Source organism: Mobula hypostoma, chromosome 1, assembly GCF_963921235.1.
Source record: "Mobula hypostoma chromosome 1, sMobHyp1.1, whole genome shotgun sequence".
Taxonomy (NCBI): domain Eukaryota; kingdom Metazoa; phylum Chordata; class Chondrichthyes; order Myliobatiformes; family Myliobatidae; genus Mobula; species Mobula hypostoma.
This window is the reverse complement of record NC_086097.1, coordinates 70,952,723-70,976,394: the sequence shown is the minus strand read 5'-3', so window position 1 is coordinate 70,976,394 and position 23,672 is coordinate 70,952,723. Positions and strand designations below refer to the sequence as shown.

The 23,672-nt window shown below is 43.8% G+C and overlaps 1 protein-coding gene across 5 annotated transcripts in view; it reads right to left on the bottom strand.

The window, feature by feature from the left end:
* The window catches only part of prkd1 (protein kinase D1), a 359,632-nt gene that overhangs the window by 82,433 nt on the left and 253,527 nt on the right, over positions 1-23,672 (bottom strand). For all 5 annotated transcript variants that reach the window (XR_010018301.1, XM_063050558.1, XM_063050565.1 and 2 more), the window contains 3 exons: positions 15,557-15,680; positions 11,236-11,313; positions 9,476-9,755 (listed from right to left, as the gene is read on the bottom strand). Coding sequence is in view for 4 of the 5 variants with exons in the window: in XM_063050558.1 (XP_062906628.1) it covers positions 9,476-9,755; positions 11,236-11,313; positions 15,557-15,680 (482 nt within the window). In the remaining variant the exon portion in view is untranslated. The remainder of the gene's footprint in view (positions 1-9,475; positions 9,756-11,235; positions 11,314-15,556; positions 15,681-23,672) is intronic.

The following is a 23,672-nucleotide window of genomic DNA, read 5'->3' as shown; positions in this document are numbered from 1 at the left end:
CTGGGTTGGAGGGCACAGAGACGCGGTGGAACACTGTAATCCGTGCTGGTTTGGAGGGAGAGTGACGCGGTGGCACGGTGTAATCCGTGCTGGGTTCGACGGCACAGAGACGCGGTGGCACGGTGTAATCCGTGCTGGGTTGGAGGGCACAGAGACGCAACGGAACGCTGTAATCCGTGCTGGGTTGGAGGGCACAGAGACGCGGTGGAATACTGTAATCCGTGCTGGGTTGGAGGGCACAGGGACGCGGTGATACGCTGTAATCCGCGCTGGGTTGGAGGGAACAGAGACGCGGTGGCACGCTGTAATCCGCGCTGGGTTGGAGAGAACAGAGACGCGGCGGCACGCTGTAATCCGTGCTGGGTTGGAGAAAACAGAGACGCGGTGGAACGGTGTAATCCGTGCTGGGTTGGAGGGAACAGAGATGCGGTGGCATGGTGTAATCCGTGCTGGGTTGGAGGGCACAGAGACGCGGTGGAACACTGTAATCCGTGCTGGTTTGGAGGGAGAGTGACGCGGTGGCACGCTGTAATCCGTGCTGGGTTCGACGGCACAGAGACGCGGTGGCACGGTGTAATCCGTGCTGGGTTGGAGGGCACAGGGACGCGGTGACACGCTGTAATCCGCGCTGGGTTGGAGGGAACAGAGACGCGGTGGCACGCTGTAATCCGCGCTGGGTTGGAGGGAACAGAGACGCGGTGGCACGGTGTAATCCGCGCTGGGTTGGAGAGAACAGAGACGCGGTGGCACGGTGTAATCCGTGCTGGGTTGGAGGGAACAGAGACCCGGTGGCACGCTGTAATCCGTGCTGGGTTGGAGAGAACAGAGACGCGGCGGCACGGTGTAATCCGCGCTGGGTTGGAGGGAACAGCGACGCGGTGGCACGGTGAAATCCGTGCTGGGTTGGAGGGAACAGAGACGCGGTGGCACGCTGTAATCCGTGCTGGGTTGGAGAGAACAGAGACGCGGCGGCACGGTGTAATCCGCGCTGGGTTGGAGGGAACAGCGACGCGGTGGCACGGTGAAATCCGTGCTGGGTTGGAGGGCACAGAGACGTGGTGGCACGGTGAAAAATCCGTGCTGGGTTGGAGGGCACAGAGACATGGTGGCACGGTGTAATCCGCGCTGGATTGGAGAGAACAGAGAGGTGGTGGCACGCTGTAATCCGCGCTGGGTTGGAGAGAACAGAGACGCGGTGGCACGGTGTAATCCGCGCTGGGTTGGAGGGCACAGAGACTTGGTGGCAAGGTGAAATCCGTGCTGGGTTGGAGGGCACAGAGACGTGGTGGCACGCTGTAATTCGTGCTGGGTTGGAGGGAACAGCGACGCGGTGGAACGCTGTAATCCGTGCTGGGTTGGAGGGCACAGAGACGCAGTGGCACGGTGTAATCCGTGCTGGGTTGGAGGGCACAGAGACGCAGTGGCACGCTGTAATCCGTGCTGGGTTGGAGGGCACAGAGACGCGACGGCACGGTGTAATCCGTGCTGGGTTGGAGGGAACAGAGACGCGGTGGCACGCTGTAATCCGTGCTGGGTTGGAGGGAACAGAGACGCGGTGGCACGCTGTAATCCGTGCTGGGTTGGAGGGAACAGAGACGCGGTGGCACGCTGTAATCCATGCTGGGTTGGAGGGAACAGAGACGCGGTGGCACGCTGTAATCCGCGCTGGGTTGGAGGGAACAGAGACGAGGTGGCACGGTGTAATCCGTGCTGGGTTGGAGGGAACAGAGACGCGGTGGCACGCTGTAATCCGTGCTGGGATGGAGAGAACAGAGACGCGGTGGCACGGTGTAATCCGTGCTGGGTTGGAGGGAACAGAGACGCAGTGGCACGGTGTAATCCGTGCTGGGTTGGAGGGAACAGAGACGCAGCGGCACGGTGTAATCCGCGCTGGGTTGGAGAGAACAGTGAGGCGGTGGCACGGTGTAATCCGTGCTGGGTTGGAAGGAACAGAGACGCGGTGGCACGCTGTAATCCGTGCTGGGTTGGAGGGCACAGAGACGCAGTGGCACGCTGTAATCCACGCTGGGTTGGAGGGAACAGAGACGCGGTGGAACGCTGTAATCCGCACTGGGTTGGAGGGAACAGAGACGCCGTGGCACGCTGTAATCCGTGCTGGGTTGGAGGGAACAGAGACGCCGTGGCACGCTGTAATCCGTGCTGGGTTGGAGGGAACGGAGACGCGGTGGGACGGTGTAATCCGTGCTGGGTTGGAGAGAATAGAGACGTGGTGGGACGGTGTAATCCGTGCTGGGTTGGAGAGAATAGAGACGTGGTGGGACGGTGTAATCCGTGCTGGGTTGGAGAGAACAGTGACGCGGTGGCACGGTGTTATCCGCGCTGGGTTGGAGGGCACAGTGACGCGGTGGCACGGTGTAATCCGTGCTGGTTTGGAGAGAACAGAGACACAGTGACGCGGTGGCACGGTGTTATCCGCGCTGGGTTGAAGGGCACAGAGATGCGGTGGCACGCTGTAATTCGTGCTGGGTTTTTGGGCACAGAGACGCGGTGGCACGCTGTAATCCGTGCTGGTTTGAAGGGCACAGAGACGCTGTGGAACGCTGTAATCTGTGCTGGGTTGGAGGGCACAGAGACGCGGTGGCACGGTGAAATCCGTGCTGGGTTGGAGAGAATAGAGACGTGGTGGGACGGTGTAATCCGTGCTGGGTTGGAGAGAACAGTGACGCGGTGGCACGGTGTAATCCGTGCTGGTTTGGAGAGAACAGAGACACAGTGACACGCTGTAATCCGTGCTGGGTTGGAGAGAATAGAGACGTGGTGGAACGCTGTAATCTGTGCTGGGTTGGAGGGCACAGAGACGCGGTGGCACGCTGTAATCCGTGCTGTGTTGGAGAGAATAGAGACGTGGTGGCACGGTGAAATCCGTGCTGGGTTGGAGAGAATAGAGACGTGGTGGGACGGTGTAATCCGTGCTGGGTTGGAGAGAACAGTGACGCGGTGGCACGGTGTTATCCGCGCTGGGTTGGAGAAAACAGAGACGCGGTGGAACGGTGTAATCCGTGCTGGGTTGGAGGGAACAGAGACGCGGTGGCACGGTGTAATCCGTGCTGGGTTGGAGGGAACAGAGACGCGGTGGCACGGTGTAATCCGTGCTGGTTTGGAGAGAACAGAGACGCAGTGACACGCTGTAATCCGCGCTGGGTTGGAGGGCACAGAGACGCGGTGGCAAGCTGTAATCCGTGCTGGGTTGGAGGGCACAGAGACGCGGTGGCACGTTGTAATCCGTGCTGGGTTGGAGAGAACAGAGACGCGGCGGGACGGTGTAATCCGCGCTGGGTTGGAGGGCACAGTGACGCGGTGGCACGGTGAAATCCGTGCTGGGTTGGAGAGAACAGAGACGCGGCGGGACGGTGTAATCCGTGCTGGGTTGGAGAGAACAGTGACGCGGTGGGACGGTGAAATCCGTGCTGGGTTGGAGGGCACAGAGACGCGGTGGCACGTTGTAATCCGTTCTGGGTTGGAAGGCACAGAGACGCGGCGGCACTGTGTAATCCGTGCTGGGTTGGAGAGAACAGAGACGCGGCGGGACGGTGTAATCCGCGCTGGGTTGGAGGGCACAGTGACGCGGTGGCACGGTGAAATCCGTGCTGGGTTGGAGAGAACAGAGACGCGGCGGGACGGTGTAATCCGTGCTGGGTTGGAGAGAACAGTGACGCGGTGGGACGGTGTAATCCGCGCTGGGTTGGAGGGCACAGTGACGCGGTGGCACGGTGAAATCCGTGCTGGGTTGGAGGGAACAGAGACGCCGTGGCACGCTGTAATCCGTGCTGGGTTGGAGGGAACGGAGACGCGGTGGCACGGTGTAATCCGTGCTGGGTTGGAGAGAATAGAGACGTGGTGGGACGGTGTAATCCGTGCTGGGTTGGAGAGAACAGTGACGCGGTGGCACGGTGCAATCCGTGCTGGTTTGGAGAGAACAGAGACACAGTGACACGCTGTAATCCGTGCTGGGTTGGAGAGAATAGAGACGTGGTGGAACGCTGTAATCTGTGCTGGGTTGGAGGGCACAGAGACGCGGTGGCACGGTGAAATCCGTGCTGGGTTGGAGGGAACGGAGACGCGGTGGCACGGTGTAATCCGTGCTGGGTTGGAGAGAATAGAGACGTGGTGGGACGGTGTAATCCGCGCTGGGTTGGAGGGCACAGTGACGCGGTGGCACGGTGTAATCCGTGCTGGTTTGGAGAGAACAGAGACACAGTGACACGCTGTAATCCGTGCTGGGTTGGAGAGAATAGAGACGTGGTGGAACGCTGTAATCTGTGCTGGGTTGGAGGGCACAGAGACGCGGTGGCACGCTGTAATCCGTGCTGTGTTGGAGAGAATAGAGACGTGGTGGCACGGTGAAATCCGTGCTGGGTTGGAGAGAATAGAGACGTGGTGGGACGGTGTAATCCGTGCTGGGTTGGAGAGAACAGTGACGCGGTGGCACGGTGTTATCCGCGCTGGGTTGGAGAAAACAGAGACGCGGTGGAACGGTGTAATCCGTGCTGGGTTGGAGGGAACAGAGACGCGGTGGCACGCTGTAATCCGTGCTGGGTTGGAGGGAACAGAGACGCGGTGGCACGGTGTAATCCGTGCTGGTTTGGAGAGAACAGAGACGCAGTGACACGCTGTAATCCGCGCTGGGTTGGAGGGCACAGAGACGCGGTGGCAAGCTGTAATCCGTGCTGGGTTGGAGGGCACAGAGACGCGGTGGCACGTTGTAATCCGTGCTGGGTTGGAGAGAACAGAGACGCGGCGGGACGGTGTAATCCGCGCTGGGTTGGAGGGCACAGTGACGCGGTGGCACGGTGAAATCCGTGCTGGGTTGGAGAGAACAGAGACGCGGCGGGACGGTGTAATCCGTGCTGGGTTGCAGAGAACAGTGACGCGGTGGGACGGTGAAATCCGTGCTGGGTTGGAGGGCACAGAGACGCGGTGGCACGGTGTAATCTGTGCTGGGTTGGAGAGAACAGTGACGCGGTGGGACGGTGTAATCCGTGCTGGGTTGGAGGGCACAGAGACGCGGCGGCACTGTGTAATCCGTGCTGGGTTGGAGAGAACAGAGACGCGGCGGGACGGTGTAATCCGCGCTGGGTTGGAGGGCACAGTGACGCGGTGGCACGGTGAAATCCGTGCTGGGTTGGAGAGAACAGAGACGCGGCGGGACGGTGTAATCCGTGCTGGGTTGGAGAGAACAGTGACGCGGTGGGACGGTGTAATCCGCGCTGGGTTGGAGGGCACAGTGACGCGGTGGCACGGTGAAATCCGTGCTGGGTTGGAGGGAACAGAGACGCCGTGGCACGCTGTAATCCGTGCTGGGTTGGAGGGAACGGAGACGCGGTGGCACGGTGTAATCCGTGCTGGGTTGGAGAGAATAGAGACGTGGTGGGACGGTGTAATCCGTGCTGGGTTGGAGAGAACAGTGACGCGGTGGCACGGTGTTATCCGCGCTGGGTTGGAGGGCACAGTGACGCGGTGGCACGGTGTAATCCGTGCTGGTTTGGAGAGAACAGAGACACAGTGACACGCTGTAATCCGTGCTGGGTTGGAGAGAATAGAGACGTGGTGGGACGGTGTAATCCGTGCTGGGTTGGAGAGAACAGTGACGCGGTGGCACGGTGTTATCCGCGCTGGGTTGGAGAAAACAGAGACGCGGTGGAACGCTGTAATCCGTGCTGGGTTGGAGGGAACAGAGACGCGGTGGCACAGTGTAATCCGTGCTGGGTTGGAGGGAACAGAGACGCGGTGGCACAGTGTAATCCGTGCTGGGTTGGAGGGAACAGAGACGCGGTGGCACAGTGTAATCCGTGCTGGGTTGGAGGGAACAGAGACACGGTGGCACGCTGAAATCCGTGCTGGGTTGGAGGCTGGGCTCTTCCATCGGTGCTGCTCTTCAGTTTTTGCTCCCGGAGGACAAGCTGGATTGCCTTTGCCTGCCGCTGCCGGAGATGAGCAACTGTCGCGCGCTTGTCCTTGAAGAAGCGTGGCTCCAGGACAATATTCCATGTACCATCAATCCTCAGACCATGCCACTTAGGGACTTGTGCTAATATATTTGATGACTGTTAAGTGCTATCATATCTACATGTGCCATGTGTGACTGTAGGTACGGTGTTTTCCACCTTGGCCTCAGAGGAACGCTGTTTCATTTAGACCATAGGATATAGGAGCAGGATTAGTTCATTTGGCCCATCGAAACTGCTCCGCAGGTTTAGCTGCATACATGTATGTGGTTGAATGACAATTGAACTTGAACTTAATATTAATACATAAATACATAATAAATATTGAGAACCTGACTTGTAGAGTCCATAGGTTGTGGAATCAGTTCATTGTTAGGGTGAGTGAAACTATCCCCTCTGATTCAGTCTTTTGATTGGTCACCACCCTTGCTTCAGCCAACAACAGTCGTGTCATTAGCAATATTAAATATGGCACTGGAGCTGCGGTTAGCCTCAGTCATAAGTAAAAACTGAGTAGAGCGGGGGCTAAGCGCACAGCACTGTGGTGTAGCTGTGCTGATGGTGATTATTTAGTCGACATTGTTGCCAATACAAAATAAGTCGGGTCTGCGGGTGATGAAATTGAGAATCCACTTGCACAAGGATGTATTGAGGCCTAGGTCTTGGAGCTTTTGAGGGAATGGTTGTGATGAATGCAGAGCTGTAGTCAACAGAGAGCATCCTGCTGTATGCATTTTCACTGTCCAGATGTTCCACGGTTGAACCCAATGAAATGGCATCTGCCATCGACCTGTTGTGACAGTAGGCAGGAGTTGATATGATTCAATACCAACTTCCCAAAGCTCTTCATCACAATGGATGTAAGTGCAACCAGACAATAGTCACTGAGGCAGGTTACCACATTCTTCTTGGGCACAGGTATTATTATTATCTATTGGGTCAGCTTCTTCCACTTTAAGTGTGTAACAAAAGGAGAAGCAAGCTGGCAACGTAATACTTTTAAAATAGATCTATTCCAATGAGTTAAACACAAGCTGTTATATTTACTTTATTGCAGGTTGACTATATTAAGAAATTCATACAATGAAAGCATGTACCCTGAGTAAGTATTTTCTTTCATCTCATCATTCACACTACCTGGCCAGAGGTACAAACCTACCATTCAGTTCTATTTGCAAATACTACCACAAAAAATGACTGCTCCAAACCAGATCTGCTGGTCACATCCTAGGAACCTCCAACCAAGAGTTCCAAATATTCAATTTTTTAATCTATAGTTACAGGTTCGAACATACATTCACACTAGAACCTGAGCAATACTGATACAAAATTTACTCGGTCTCCTGAAGATTTGAGTAAATATCGGTATGAAGGTGATTATAAGAAAAAAAAGTGTTTTTTTTAATATTTACATCCAGCAAGGAAGATTTGAATTGCAAATCTCATTCATTTCAACTTCATTTAATATTGCTGTGACTTGATTTAGGGTTTAAAAACAGTCCAAATCAGATGTCAAACTACATAGTGGTTATGAAATGCAAATGAAGCTCACCAGTGCATTGGTAAAAGCTAAATCAATAGGGGAGACTGCACCCCAACATTGGATTTACACTATATTTTCATTCTCTCGGCTAGATGTTGAAACTGTTGTTCAAGTACTGACTTGAAATGAAAAGTTTGACCATATTTCTAATGAACAATATGACGATGAATACGAGTTTTCTATTATCATAGCCAATGTCTATTTGATCTCTAGGTGAAACTGCTTTGTGTGGCCTCAGGAATGATAACATACAAATCTTAGAATTATTTCCAATCAAATCATCAATATAGAGTTACAGAGTTATAAAGCAATACAACACAGAAACAGGCTTCCTGATCCATCTTGTCCATGCAATCAAAATGCCCATTGAAGCTAGTCTCCTTTTCCTGCGTTTGTCCCATATCCTCCAAACTTTTCCTATCCACGTACCTGTCCAAATGTCTCTCAACTGTACCTGCCTCAACCACTTCCTCCTCCATTTGTGAACCGTCCTTTGTGTGAAGAAGTTGCCTCTCAGGTCTCTCTTAAATCTTACCCCTCCCACCTTAAACCTAGGTCATCAAGGTTTTGATTCCCTTTTCCGGAAAAAAAACTTGGTCCATTCAGCCTGTCTGTGCCCCTCATGATTTTATATACCTCTGTAACTGCACACACTGGCTTTGTGGCAAGAAAAGCACGACAGCATCTCTTCCACCTCAGGCGACTGAAGAGGTTCAGCATGGGCCCCCAAATTCTCAAGACCTTCTACAGGGGCACAATTGAAAGCATACTGACTGGCTGTATCACTGCCTGGTCAGGAACTGCACCAATGTTGATTATTGGGCACTGCAGAGAGTGGTATGACAGCCCAGTGATTCTATGGATGTGAACTTCCCTCCATTGAGGACATTTATAACTGCAGGTGCAGAAAGAAGGCCTGGAAGATCACTGGGGATACCAGTCACCCCAACCATAAACTGTTTCAGCTGCTTCTGTCTGGCAAACGCTACCACAGCATTAAACCCAGGACCAACAAGTTACGGGACAGCTTCCTTCTACAAGCAGTTGGACTTATACACTCACATGTATGTACATTGTATCAGAGTCATAATGCGACAATTTTTACTCCCTCATGTTGTGGGATGTTTGTAAGATTTAAATATTCTAATTCTATCTTCACTCCTCAATCTCCTCCACTTAAAAGAATAAAATCTTTGTGTACCCAACCTCTCCCTGTAATTAATGCCCTCAAGTTCTAGCAATATTTCCATAAATCTTTTTTACACTGTATCCAACTTAATGGCATCTTTCCGAACAGAGTAACCAAAACTCCAAGTGTGATCTCACCAGTGTCTTATACAACTGCAACATAACATCCCAACTCCTATATGTCCTGACTCATGAAGGCCAGTATGGCAAAGACCTTCCTCTCCACCCTGAACATCTGTGATGCCACTTTCAGAGAATTATGTACCTGTATTTCTAAGTCACTCTGTTCTTTAACACTTTACATGGCAGTATTGTTCACTGTGAAAGTCCTACCCAGTTCTGACTTGCCAAAATGCAACACCTCAAACTTGTCTAGATTGCATTTCTCAGCCCACTTACCTATCTAATCAAGATCCCTTTGTAAACTTTGATAACCTTCCTTATTGCCTAGAATACCACTTTCATTGTCACCTGCAAACTTACTAACCATGCCTCGAAACATTCTTATTCAAATTGTTTTGAAATAAGGACGAGTGCCAATCCCTGCGGCTCACCACTGATCACAGGCCGTCAATGAGAAAAACAAAAAACAACCTTCAACCATCACTCTCTGCTTCCTACCATCGAACCAATTTTTTTAATCCACTGAGCTTGCTCTCCCTGGCTCCCCATGTGATCTACTTAAATAACTTAACACTTACAGTGCATTTTATATAAATATACAAAGGTAAGGAGTACACTTCAGAAAGTATTTGATAATTTCAGGCATTTAACTTACTGTGTAGGCTGTGCACTGATCCCGCAGATGAACCTTTCGGAATGACAGGCATCAAGGCATGTTGGATAGCTAGCTCCCATGACTGGGCAACATCCAAGCCTGTGCCACCTGACACCAGGCTGTTGTTTTTTTGTGTACTCAAATCATTTGTCAGATTTTCACCAACAAAATAGACTACACTTGCAGTAGTAATTTCAAAGCAATGAGCATTGGCTCCAGCAGGTACTAAGTCGAAGTTCTTTCCAGGTTCCAGAGATAAAATTTCAGATAGTGGAATTTCCTGCAATTAAAGTACATTCACAAATGACCTTTAATTGCCAGCACAATAAATTAAGTAAACTGTTACCTTGGTTTCATGTTCAGATTCAAAGATTGTATGTAGATAAAATCTAGATCAGATTGTTGCATTTTATAAAAAGAATTTTTTCTCCTCCTTCCACTGTAATGAGCATGCATGTTTTTAATCAGTGGTTATACTAGGGAATAAGCTCAAGGCTGAAGCCTTTTTTCAGCCAGCCCAGTCATACAGAGGCCAATTGTTTCAACCTTCTTGACATTCCAGTTCAAGTAACCATCCTTCCATTTGTGGCTAACCAACACAGTTTAGCACCTCGTAATTGCTGCCACCAAGTAATACCTACAATGCAGCTCGCTGCAGTATGAAAAATAAATAATCCTTTGGATTTGCCCCCCAGAAAGAAACATCTCACAGGATAACCACCTTAATAGAAGCCCATTTCAAATTTTCCCCTCACTGTGTTAAGATTAGTTGGTCATATCCCATTATTTTGTCATTTGAATGACATTAGGTGTACATGTTGGAATATAACATATGCATCAAAATATTTTTCACAGGTTTAAATCAACATATACATGCAATATTATTATGCTGTTTAGTATAAAGGAATATCTTTATTGATACATTGTTGTTTCCATCATTTAATGGAATTCAAAGCTGCCTGCCTCAATATTTTTAAATGAGTAATGCAGTAGCTTGAACTACTTTTCAAAAAGGAATTGTGAAGCTAATTTTAAACTTGTAACTGGTTAACCTTTAACTTTAACAAATTGATACTTACCGTCTGTTAGCACAAGGTCTACAATGCCACCTGTCAATCACAGGCAGAAATGTGCCATGATGACATAATTCCTCTACATGTCAAAGTGACTTAAATTATGAATCACAGCATGTTGCCCTCTGAGACTGACAGACTACAACAAGAGCAGTGTAAATTGGGGCTGAGCACCTCTGTTTACAAAAAATAAGGCTTTAAATGTGTTGTAGCTTTTTTGTTAACCACAAATAATATTTGGGGGCACTACTATTTTCTGCTATGCAGAATTCTTGAAACACATTTTAAAATATTTCAGACAGCAGCTCAATAAAGTTGCAATACTTATTTCTGTTGTTCTTCAGTGTTTAGCTTAGTGCTATTAAAAAATCACAAGCATCTTCTTTTGCCTTTGTAGTCAAAGTGGATCAGTATGGAACCTACATATTACTCATGTTTTAAATGTAGATGTACAGATGTAGATATTCAATGTAAAAAAAAGTTAATTTGATTTGCTTACTTCTGTAACTATTTTAAAATTTAATCCTTATTAAACTACCCAAGATGCTTTAAATGATCATCTGGAATAAACTGGAATAAAAGCAAGAGTTCAACCGGAACTTTTCACTGACATTTAGCTTGCATCATTTTAGATTATTTATTCAGTGTTAATGTCTGACTGAGAAAATCAAGTAACGAAACCTTTACCTTGTAATATTTGCTTCCTGTATCATTCTGAAAGAGGGTGATACATTTACTGTCTAGTCTCCAATAGTGTCTTTTTCTCTATAGGATAAAACACACTTCAATGTTAGAAAATTCTTAAAAGAACAGTGAATAGCACATTTAAATGGTGGCATCGTTTATGTACCGGTATTAGGCAATAAAAGCCTTCTGTGCTGAATAAATGTCAGTGCCACAGGCGGAGGTGTTTATACAGTACTGCAGAGGTTTTTATGCTAAGTGCCCAAAAAGGTTTTATCGATGTTATGGTAAATCTCTCGAGACAGGATAATGCTAAGAGACTGATGCAAATTGGACAATACCACACTGAAGAGTCATATTATAATAATAAAAAAAACCTAAAACAGATTGTATTTCTCTTTCCTCTCTGTTCCCAAAGTTGGCTCACTTACAATCTTCTTTATACACACATCCTGTTCTATTTTATGTATACTTTCAAATATTTTCCCTCTTTCCTCTGTTCTCTACATTATTTTAATTCTATTTCTCGGCTTTAGTTTTTTGTTACTATGAACACAGATTACTAACGTCACAGTGTCAAGAAATCATGTTGACAAGATAGTTGGTTTAAAATTAGCATTTTGAGAAAAAACAGTTAAGTTTTATGAACAATATTCCATATGGAATTATACTTCCAGGATATTATTAGCTAAGGTTAAAAAAATAGTAATGCCTAATTTATAACTACCCATGCTTAGAATTATTTTAGTACTTTTCTTAATCTGAGCAGTGAATTTGTATAAAGTGCATTTCTCAGTTACCAGTACAATGAAAGTATGTTGCAGACTGCAGTGAAACTAGGCTGTCGTGGATATACCACAAAAATGTTTTCAAATCTAAACTGAGAAAGCTTAGAAAGAGTATGTGTGTTAATAAAGAACATAGCACACCAGGTACAGGGCAGCTCGCAGGCACCATCTTCTGGAACTACAAAGGTATAAAATAGATTGTTCAAGTTTAATGTGCAATATGTAGTTCTAATTATTTGCCAAAATACTCAGATGTATTTTTTGATCAGCTTTGCAAGTCAAAAATGCAGAAGGAAAAAAATAACAGAGACAATGTCATTTATATTGAAAATATTTAGACTTATTAGTTCCCAACCTTTCAAAAGCAGGAGCTATGATAAAACTTAAACAAATTTGCTGGCTTTTCCTACAGTCACATAGGTGAAAAACTTAAATATATATGCTTGAAATATTAAATGCAAGATAATAACTGATTAGACTGTGACATCCTCTCTAACATCAAAGGGGAATGGTGATGGTGAATTTCATCACTGGTGTGGTTATTCCCACAGAAGTTGTAGGAAATTCTGTCAAATCTGACAACAAATCATTGCTATTAACTGCACAAGAGGCAGAGATCCAAATCCCTTCTGTGTACTTTAATGATTTTAATGCAGTGAAAATAGGAAAGCCTCTCTCACACTCTGTGTCTGCACCTTTCTAATGATCAGAAGTTTATACTCGAATTTCTTGCTGACTAATGGATAGCAGATGCACTGTCTCTGACAGTTGTATCAAGTTTAAATGTTTGAATGTTTTTCTGTTGCTGCTTAAAAACATCGATTGCATTTTGGGTGAATGTACAAAATAACCTGTCTGTGGCAAGAGATGTGTTTGAACTGGGTAAACTTATAGAGAAAAGCATTCAACTCATTTACATTATCTATGGAAGACATTTGCACTTTGCAACTTAACCATATGCTTGAAATTGTAGAAAGAGAAAAGCCATAATATAATGGATACATTGACTGGGAACATGAGAAATTTAAAACAATTCAACATGCATTTCAACATACAATGCACAGAATAATTATTCAGTTTTGGAACTGAACTGTGTCAGATTTATCCGAAGGTGGCTGGGTTTGCTGCAGACTTTTCTTCATCTTGTAGCTTAAGATATCTTGCGCAGTAGCTTGCTACAAGTATGATTTAATTTTTGCATAGTACACGAATGAACAACAGGATGAATATAAAATAAATAACCAAAGGGATTTAAGGATTGAGGAATGAAAGGCAGAACCATACAGGTAGAGGTAAAGTGCTAAACCCAGTACGGGAAATAGGATGCTAAACTGAACTTTTGATCAAGAGATAGAAGTTCAAGTCTACTTAAGAAGCAGGGGAATGTAAATTCAGTCACCAAAATAATTTTGAATTATAGAAACCCCTTTAGTTCAATGGTATCCTTCAGGGAAAATCTGACTCATGTGTGATTTGGGACCCAGCATAGTAAGGCATTCTTATTTGGGTTTTGCCTTTCCAAGTCCAACTTTATGTCCCGGTTGTGAGAGGTGGAAACAGGTAAGGCCGGCTAACGGGACTCTGGTGAAGCTGTATAGGCTAATCCCCTGTAGAGTGGATGCAATCGATTACAGAAACATTGATGAACTCCAACCATACCATTGACTTCAGAGAACTATGGAGATGGGAGGTCATCGATGACCCATGCTCCGCTTAGGAGCTAAGGGTCCAAGTAAGTAAGTAAAGTACCTGGCCTTTGACAATGTCACACAGTTATAGGAATGGACATTAAATGCTTCCCGAGCAGCACTGTCTGAATCCCACGGCAGAATTGAAAATGTGAAAATGACAGAGGAAGAGGATGACTCAAATAATGTGACAGGAAAAACAAATCAGAAAGGAAAATGGAAAAAATACTGAAACATGGCATTTGGAAATTTTTCTAACTATCTGAAGATAAGAGAGACTGGCACAAGTCACTTCTGTCCTGGATCAGAGAAATTGAATGGTATTGTACTAATTATGATATTGCTAAACAATTACTATAATTTAATGATTAAATAATGTGCAGGTTTAATAATATTTTTGAAAATAACAGGACAGTTAATAGCTGGATGGTGAAACAAAGGAATAGTTGAAGTTTTGGGCCCAAACCCTGTATTAGGGCTGGTTCTGATTCAGACTCTTGACCCGAAATGTTATGCAGCCCTTTCCCTTCACAGAAGCTGCTTGACCCACTGATTTCTTCCAGCAGTTTATTTTTCTTAGGATTTCTGCATCTTCAGTCTCTTGTCTCCATGGCTGGATATCGATTATGTGAAGTGAAAAGCAGGAGGAATAAATTTATCAACAAATTCTGAAAGTCCACATTCACTGAGCTTGCTTATTAAGCCTGTGACATCTCCAGCAGGCCCCAACCTGTCCATTCACCATGTTGCTTTAAAAGCTATTTGCAAACACAATTCCTGGTCTTTGTTTGGTACACAGTTTCTGAATAAGGAGTGTATTCTGCTACTTCTTGTATCAGTCCCATCACTAAATTTGCTTTTCCAATCCTACTTTGCTTGCTAGTTAAATGGGCATCAAACAATCCCAAAACTAAGAACACAGATTGATTTCAGACTATAATTTCCAGTCTCCGTTCTGGTTCCAGGCAGACCCAGTTGATATTAATATTTGACAAGCTGTAGAATTCCTTCCCCACCAAATCAGCTTAGAAGCTCAGAGACAGTATGTAGCACTGTCAAAAGAACTCTGGCAGCGGAATTACTTTTAGGATTAGAGGAATTGCATTCCACACAGTGGAAAACCCAAATGACTTAAGATTACCTTCTACATGGAAGTATATATTTCTTTTCTCAAGCTGAATACTTTCTAGAAAAATATACAGTAAGTACCAAGAGGATCCTAACCTTGTTGTGGTTTGGAGGCTTGTGTGTCTCATTGACTTAGAGAGCTATGTTGGCCTGAATCATGGCTTTGTGTTTTGGCTCTTGGTACGATCACCTATGCCAAATAGATCAAAGGGTAGAAGCCAGACTAAGAGTGGTCCACCGGTCCTCCAGGTTCAGGCTAACAACCTTGACTAGTAATACAAAATTGTTATGGAAACAGCAACGGGGAACCCTTTTACATCTGTGTGCAACAGTATTCCTGAGTCTCCACCCAGTACTTCAGGGTTCCTTTATCATATCAGTAGCTTGGTTTTCACTCCTCATGATTGACAGGAGTGAAAACTAAACTACTGATATGGTAAAGGAACCCTGAACACTGCTACAGATGGAGGACCTACTCTGCTGCTGTAAACACCAGCAGAATTATGGGCAGGAGAGAGAGATAGAGATAGGGAGATAGGGAGAAAGGGAGAGGGAGGGAGGGAGGGGAGGGGAGAGAGAGAGAGAGAGAGAGAGAGAGAGAGAGAGATAGATAGATATCAGTTTGCAGCAACACTAAACTTGCCATCCATTTGCACCTTCACAAAGGTGTACAGATGAAATGTCAAATATCTGGCTGGTCTACATCAATAATATTCTTACCAGATTGTCCTTGCTGGTGAAGTGAACCATCCAGCCCTCCTTCAGTACAGTGCTACTCCTCCTCTTTGTGTGTTTAACAGATTGTACCACTCTCATTAAAGGAATGTTATTACTTGTGGAAGGGCTTAAGAAGAGAGAAGAAAAACAAAATCATTTTGAAATACATTTTTTTCAAGGTGATGTCATATATTTCTTAAGTTAATTCTAACTGAACTTCCTTTGAACTTTGTTTACTTTATTGTAGCACTTTTCAATTAATAGTTTTATAAACATGGGTGCAATTTTAAGAAAGGCATAACCAATGAGTTCCCTGTTGGCTCAGTAATAAATTCTGCCACTCCTTCTGGTGCATATCATCATGAAGCAGCATCCTTCATCAAGGACCATCACCATCCAGACCATGATCTCTTCTCACCTACTACCATTGGGCAAGATGTACAGAACCCTTAGGCCCCACACCACCAGGTTCAGGAACAGTTATTACCCACAGCCATCAGGCTCCTGAACCGGTGTGGATAACTTCACTCACCTTAATGCTGACCTGACTCCACAACCTATAAACTCACTTTCAAGGACTCTACAACTCATGTTCCCGGTATTACTTATTTTTTTTTATTATTTGCACAACTTGCTTTCTTTTGTACATTGCTTGTTTGCCAGTTTTTGTTTATGTAGAGTTTTCTCATAAATTCTATTGTATTTATTTCTTTAATATCTTGTAAATTCCTGTAAGAAAATGAATCTCAAGGTAGTATAAGTTTACATGCACGTACATTGATAATAATTTTACTTTCACTTCGAAGTTCGGATACTGGCTTTTGTGGTTTAACCTAGCAAGTGTATGTCACCTGGGATGAGACAAAAAAAATTTCTGACGCCTGAGATCACCCCCAGTGCCCTCAATATTTTATTGTATTACGAATATTTCTATTTTACTTTGTCGCCAAACAATTGATACTAGAGTGTACAATCATCACAGCGATATTTGATTCTGCACTTCGTGCTCCCTGAAATACAAATCAATAATAAATAGTAAAAATTTAAATTATAAATCATAAATAGAAAATAGAAAAGTGAAAGTAAGGTAGTGCAAAAAACCGAGAGGCAGGTCCGGATATTTGGAGGGTACGGCCCAGATCCGGGTCAGGATCCGTTCAGCAGTCTTATCACAGTTGGAAAGAAGCTGTTCCCAAATCTGGCCGTACAAGTCTTCAAGCTCCTGAGCCTTCTCCCGGAGGGAAGAGGAGTGAAAAGTGTGTTGGCTGGGTGGGTCGTGTCCTTGATTATCCTGGCAGCACTGCTCCGAGAGCGTGTAGTATAAAGTGAGTCCAAGGACGGAAGATTGGTTTGTGTGATGTGCTGGGCTGTGTTCACGATCTTCTGCAGCTTCTTCCGGTCTTGGACAGGACAACTTCCATACCAGGTTGTGATGCACCCTAGAAGAATGCTTTCTACAGTGTATCTATAAAAATTATTTCTCCCTTAATGCTCTTTCTGACAGATTATCCAAGTATTTGCTTGGAAAGGAAAACCTTCCATGAGTTGGTTTAAATAGTCGTTCATAGATTTAACTCTGCCTAGTATGTGGCTCTGCCAAGAGACTAAACATTGGCTTTCTTGGTTAAAGCTCATGTTTCAACGAGTTTCCCCTTCAAGAATGTTAGATTGCGGTGCTTTAAATTCTGTAAGTGTTCATTGAAACTTATTCGCATTGCATTTAGAACTTGTTGTGTCCTTTACGTTGTTACTTCTCCAACGTCTGGACGCTTTTGTAACAGTGATGTAATTAATCCAAAGATATACACTCATTGGTCACTTTATTAAGTATAAGAGTTACCTAATAAAGTGGCCACTGAGTGTATAATAAAAAAATCGTCCATGTTTCCTGCACATAGCTCGGAATTAAAAACAGTCTTGAAACCTATAACTTTGGAATTAAGTTAGGTTTAGCATACAGATGTGAAATCCTCTATAGCCCAAATGGGGCTTAATTTCAATTGTCACCATTGAAAATTGATGAGATTTTTTTTTCCAGATCCATTTTTGAGGTAAATTTCAGACATTTACTTTTGAGTTTATTGTACTGATATCAGGTTTATATTCAATATTAAATTCATCATTGTGCGGCCAAATAAGTAGGTCACTGCAGAGTTTCATAGAATGGAGAGTGTGTCCCACACATAGTTTAGTAATGAAACGAACTAGAAAACAGAAATTCTACGTGTAAGTTATGTTTAGCTGTTAAATTTTAGCACGGTGATGTGCATTAAACTATTTGTTTTTTTTCTAAACCTTATGATACCCATCACAATGGCCTGATTTAAATTTTCTCCACTGAAAATTGAGGAAAATTTCATCAGAACTATCTTTGAAGTACTAATTATTTGATGAAACTGACCCAAGTACCTTTGGTCTATCGAAATGACCAAACGAAACGGAAAATTTGTGCTCTGAGTTCTTGTGGGATACTAATTCCAATTTGAAATATTTAGATGAATATAAGCAAGAGAAAGAACTAAGCTTTGTGAGATACCAAAGAAATGCCTTACATACTATTACATAGACTAATTAAAATGAGCAACAAATAATATTCTTTTGTTGCTTCTGGTGAAATGGGGGCATCCCTTGTTCATTTACGTTTGGCTAGAGTTTTAAGATAAAAGATGATTGGCGTGGCCTTGACTGAGAAGCAGACTCGATGGGCCAAATGGCCTAATTCTGCTCCTGTGTCTTATGGTCTTGACATCATTAGGCATTGCTTCAGTGTTGTTAATGTGGGGGGAAACTGCATACTATGCTTTTAAACTCCTTTTAAATGAGGTCAATATGCAGATTCCAACATACAACATTGGCCAGGGAACTGAACTGCACTGAAAAAAAACTTCTAAAGGTTATAAACTCATTGTCTGGGATGGATGGAATAGAATGGCTCAGAAAGCAGCCACTGAAACGTCAGAATGAATGTTGCAAAAACCTAGACACAGTAATAAATTAATGGGAGCTGGTACTTTAGTGTTAGCTGAAGAATTTTGTTAAACACTACCAGTAAATGCATGAGATACTAGAACCTGCATTAAAGCATTCTATATTTGGGAAAATTTTAAATGATTACAGTTGGAAGAACCAGTATGCCAGTGTATTTGACAGGAATCTATTTGCAAAGGATTTTGCTTCAATTTGCCCTAATTTGGAAATGGGGAAATAAACATGAATACTCAACAGAATGAGTAGATGAATAATTTTGGCCAAATTGTTACATCACTTCACATTCTGATGCCAGCATTTTTTCCAAATGTTATTCAACACTATTTGAATTACCAAAGGTTGCATAAAAGAGCAATTTCTGCACCAAAAAAAACAAAAGATGCAGCACAGGCCACAAAGTAAAGACCTCCTTTCAATGTTTTTCAGACGACCTGTACAATTTCTCCTTCCAGTAAAAATATTTCCTTTCCCTCCCCTCTTCTTCCCCACTCTGGCCTCTTACCTCTTCTCACCTCCTCCTGGTCCCCTCCTCTTTCTCCTATGGTCTACTCTCCTTCCCAACAGATTCCTTCTTCTCTAGCCCTTTATCTTTCCTACTCACCCGGCTTCGTCTATCACCTCCTAGTCAGCCTCCTTCCCTTCCCCCACTTTTTATTCTAGTGTCTTCCCTCGTCCTTTCTAGTCCCAAGGAAGGGTCTTGGCCCGAAACGTTGACTGTTTATTCATTTCCATAGATGCTGCCTGACTTGCTGAATTCCTCCAGTATTTTGTATGTGTTGCTTTGGATTTCCAGCACCTGCAGAATTTCTCATGTTTAATTTTTAGACTGTCTGTCACAACCTCATGTGCCATCATATAATCTTGAACTAAAAGAAGGATCTCTGATCATGCTCTGCAGGAAATTGGATCTGCCAATACTATACAGGAGCATAGAATTATCAGTTGAAAAATTACCATCACACGTAATTAAGGTGACATTAATGAATAGTAATGCTGTTGATAAAATATTTCACATCTCAGATACCAGCTAACCCATCTGATCTACCTTTTCAATGGAAGGGATTTCAGATCCCTGGTTCACTTAGTTTGACATATGAACATTAACAAGGGCAATCACCAAAAGTTGTTGCCCTTAATCATGAATCACAGTGTGTTTCCCATGGTCAGTTATGCGTTGGTTGTTCCAGAATTGAAAATAAACTATGCATTTTCATAGTGGATTCAAAAGTGTATGGCTAATGTGATTTGTGAATTTCATTTCTTCCAGTGAATTCCGCAAATTAAGCAAGCTTTATACAGGGCCGACAAACTATCTGCTAGAGTGAAGATTGTGGGGGAACAGAACTGTCAGTCCTGTGGGTGGAAACCGTGCATCTGGGCTCTGCATACACAATGTAGGAACCACAGGATGATAACGGAAGGTTGTTTTTTGGACTGCAGTCCCGTGACTAGTGGTGCTCCCCAGGGGTTGATGCTAGACCCATTACTACTGGAATCTACATCAATGCTTTGAATAAGAATGTGTAAGGCTTGCTTAGTAAGCGTAAAACAGTAAAATAGGTGGTGTCATTGAGAGTGAAGATGCTTACCAGAATTTAAAAAAAAGGAATTTTCATCTGCTAGTAGGTGGGCTGAGGAATGCCAAATGGAGTTTAATTTGGATGAGTGTGAGGTGTTGCATTTTGGGAAAACAGATCGGGGTAGGATATTCAAGTCAATGATAGGGCCTGGGGAATGTTGTAGACCAGAGGGATATAGGAGTACAGTATTTGGTTCCTTCTAAGCAGCATCCCAGGTTGATAAGTTAGTGAAGAAGGCTTTTGACATGCTGGCCTTCATCATTCAGGGCACTGTGTATAGAAGTTGGGATGTACACATACATAGGTGAGAATGCATTTAGAATATTGTGTTCAGTTTTGGTCACCCTGCTGAAGGAAAGATGACATTAAGCTGGAAAGACTACACAGAAGATTTACGAGGGTATTGGCGGAACTTGAAGGACTGAGTTATGGGGAGATGTTGAACAGGTTGTGATTTTTTTGTTGGAGCACAGGAGAATAAGGAGTGATCTTCTGGAGATGTATTAAACTATGAGGGACATAGATTAGGGTGAGTAGGCACAGTCTTTTCCCCAGGGTTGGGGAATCAAGTAATAAAGGGCATAAGTTTAAGGTGAGCAGGGAGAGATTAATTGGAACTTGAGGGAGAATTTTTTCACAAAGAGAGTGGTCAGTATATGGACAAGATGCAAGAGGCAGTTATATCAGCAACATTTGAAAGGTATTTGGACAGGGATATGGATAAGAAAGGTTTAGTGGGATGTGTGCTAAATGCAAGCAAATGGTACTAGATTAGATCAGAATCTTAGTCAGCATAGACCAGTTAGGGCGAAGGGCCTGTTTCTGTACAGTATGACTCTATGACCATTTAATTTCTCCTTTCTGGTTTTTTCCTTCTGCACTACTGCATTTTCCTGTCACCATTGAACTTAATTTAGTTCTTTTCAATTTTCAGTTTTCTTCTGAGAACAGGACGTATCAACAATTTTTGTGTTTCTATATTTTTAAAAGATTGCGGGACAAACCTGATCTGATATGGTAGGAGAAAAATCTACCACTTAATTCATTTTCTTTTCAAAATTCCACAGTCATTACTTGATTCTATTTTTCCACCACAATTAATGAGTAAAGGATAATATATTCTAAGTGAGTTTCCAATGGTGGCATCTTTCTCATTGATATGCTGTGAATGCCAAACAGAACAAATTTCTTATGAGCCATTTATCGATTTATTTTCTCATATATTAAGATCCAACAGTCTCCAGTATCTTTCACTAATTTTGTACTCAAGATTGATTTATTCTTCTCATAACTTGAATTTTTTCTTATTATTTTGTTTCAATTTATACATTTCCTCTTTGATTATCTGTCCTTTCTTCATTACCAGCACTCGTCCAACCCCAAACTGATTCCACTATACCATTCCCAAGTATCCCGTCATCTTGCTATCATAAGACCACAAGACCAAAAGATATAGGAGCAGAATTAGGCGATTTGGCCCATCGAGTCTGCTCTGCCATTTCATCATGGCTGATCCATTTTTCCTCTCAGCCCTAATTTCCCTCCTCTCCTCACACTCCCCCCCCCCACCCACCATTTCCTTTCATGCCCTGATGAATCAAGAATCTGGCAATAAAATTGCAGATTTTTTGCCATGGTTGGGGACTGCATGTCCAGTGGTAAAAATTAGGCACACTGTTTGGAAACAACAAGTGTGCTGCAGTTTCAACAACAAACACAAACATATCTTAGATGTTATCGTATCTAAGATCACTAAGAGCAAATTTTTGTTACTTTCTGCATTTCATTTGTCAGGGTGATCTTATATGAGATATATAGATCAATGTGGTGCCCTTAGAGGGGCATGGAAAGAGTGAATGCACACTGTTTTTATTGCCCCAGGGAAACTGAACTAAAAACTAGAGGATACAGGTTCAAGGTCAGAGGTGACAGATTTAAAAATGCCCCAAAGGGCAACTTCTTCATGTAGAAGATAGTGCATGTATGGAATGAGCTGCCAGAGGAAGGAGTTGAGGGAGGTAATATGGAGACATTTATAAGACATTTTGATAAGTACATGGACAGGAGGGATTTAGAGAGATAGCAACCAAATGCAGACCAATAGGACCAGCTTGGTGGTTATCATGACTAGCATGGATGAGCTGGGCTGAGGGGCCCGTTTTGATGCTGTATTACTCTAGGACACTACATGCTTTAAATGTAGAAATATGTTTTTAATTTTGCATCATTGATGTAATCAAGAACATTTCTTCAATTAAAATTTTTGTAAAAATAATGTCACTTTCTGTTATACAACCTTCCCAGTTTAATTGAAGAGATAGAATGCTCACAGAAAGCTTGCAGAGAAAACACGTATCAGTACTTTACTTATCCTTCCACTAAATTGACAGCTTCTGATAAAAAGCAAGGAACTGTAATTATGGTTGTTAGGTCCGAATTATCGGTGTGACAAACGTTGCAGTAAATTCACAATAGAATAAGAATAATAGAAATTCTATGTTGCCTTTGCAAAAATATTAATATTTATTATTGAATTGAATGTTAATATCACAGAATATATCATTAGAGAGTAAAGTAAATCAAGATGTGACATATTTTTCTTGCAATTAAAATAGATATGCAGTGGATTCTAGTTAATTGGGCCATTGGTTAATTGGGACAGCCAGTTATTTGGGATGATTTTTAAAGAATAAAAATTAATCAAAATAATAGCTGGGTTTCCCTTCATTTATTTGGGACACTATGCCGCTTAATTGGGACAGGAGACTGTTGCCGAACAATTTCTAACTAGGGTCAGTCACGTGAACTTGTGTGGCGGTAGACACTAGACTGTGCTTAGAGCTAACAGGTTTTAAGTGCATCAGTTGTGTGTTTGTGTTCAAAAAGCAGTGATTTTTGTCACTGATAGTTGGTGAGAAATAAGCAGTAAGACAAATTAACATTGTTTTGCTCACTGCAGTTTCAAGCATTCAGGCTTGGAGATGCCAGAGATGGCCGAGGGTGAAAATGAAATAATTTCACTACTTCAGCAAGTTAAGACCTATGAAGAATTTGGAAGTATAGACAATCTTCTTGAATGTTATAATGAAAATGAAGATTCAGAGGAGGCGATCATCAAAAACATGGTTAGGTGTCTGCGCTAAATTTATTCGTTTACAGTCGATCAAAAGTACACGGCAGCATGTTCATTGTCAGTCATATCCAACAATGGTGGTGAAACCTGTGTGAGAGTTTTTAAAGTGGAAAAGCCATTGCACTGGGACAGTTCCACTCTCTTCACTTCAAAAGTCTGGATGCAGTGGTACAAGAAGTAGTCAGAAACTGGGGTCTTCCTTGGTTACAGTGGATAACCATGACTTCTGTGCCTTATCGTGCCCTCCTACTCTCCACAAAGCGTTACAGAACCATTTTCTTAACCATTATATCTCACTGTTGACCTCACCTGCCCAGTCTGCCCGAATTGATTTCACATGCTAGGACAGGCATGTCCCTATTTCACAAGGGTATGAGGTCCACTGGCTACCCTCACCTGCTTTAACCAGCCTGTCAAA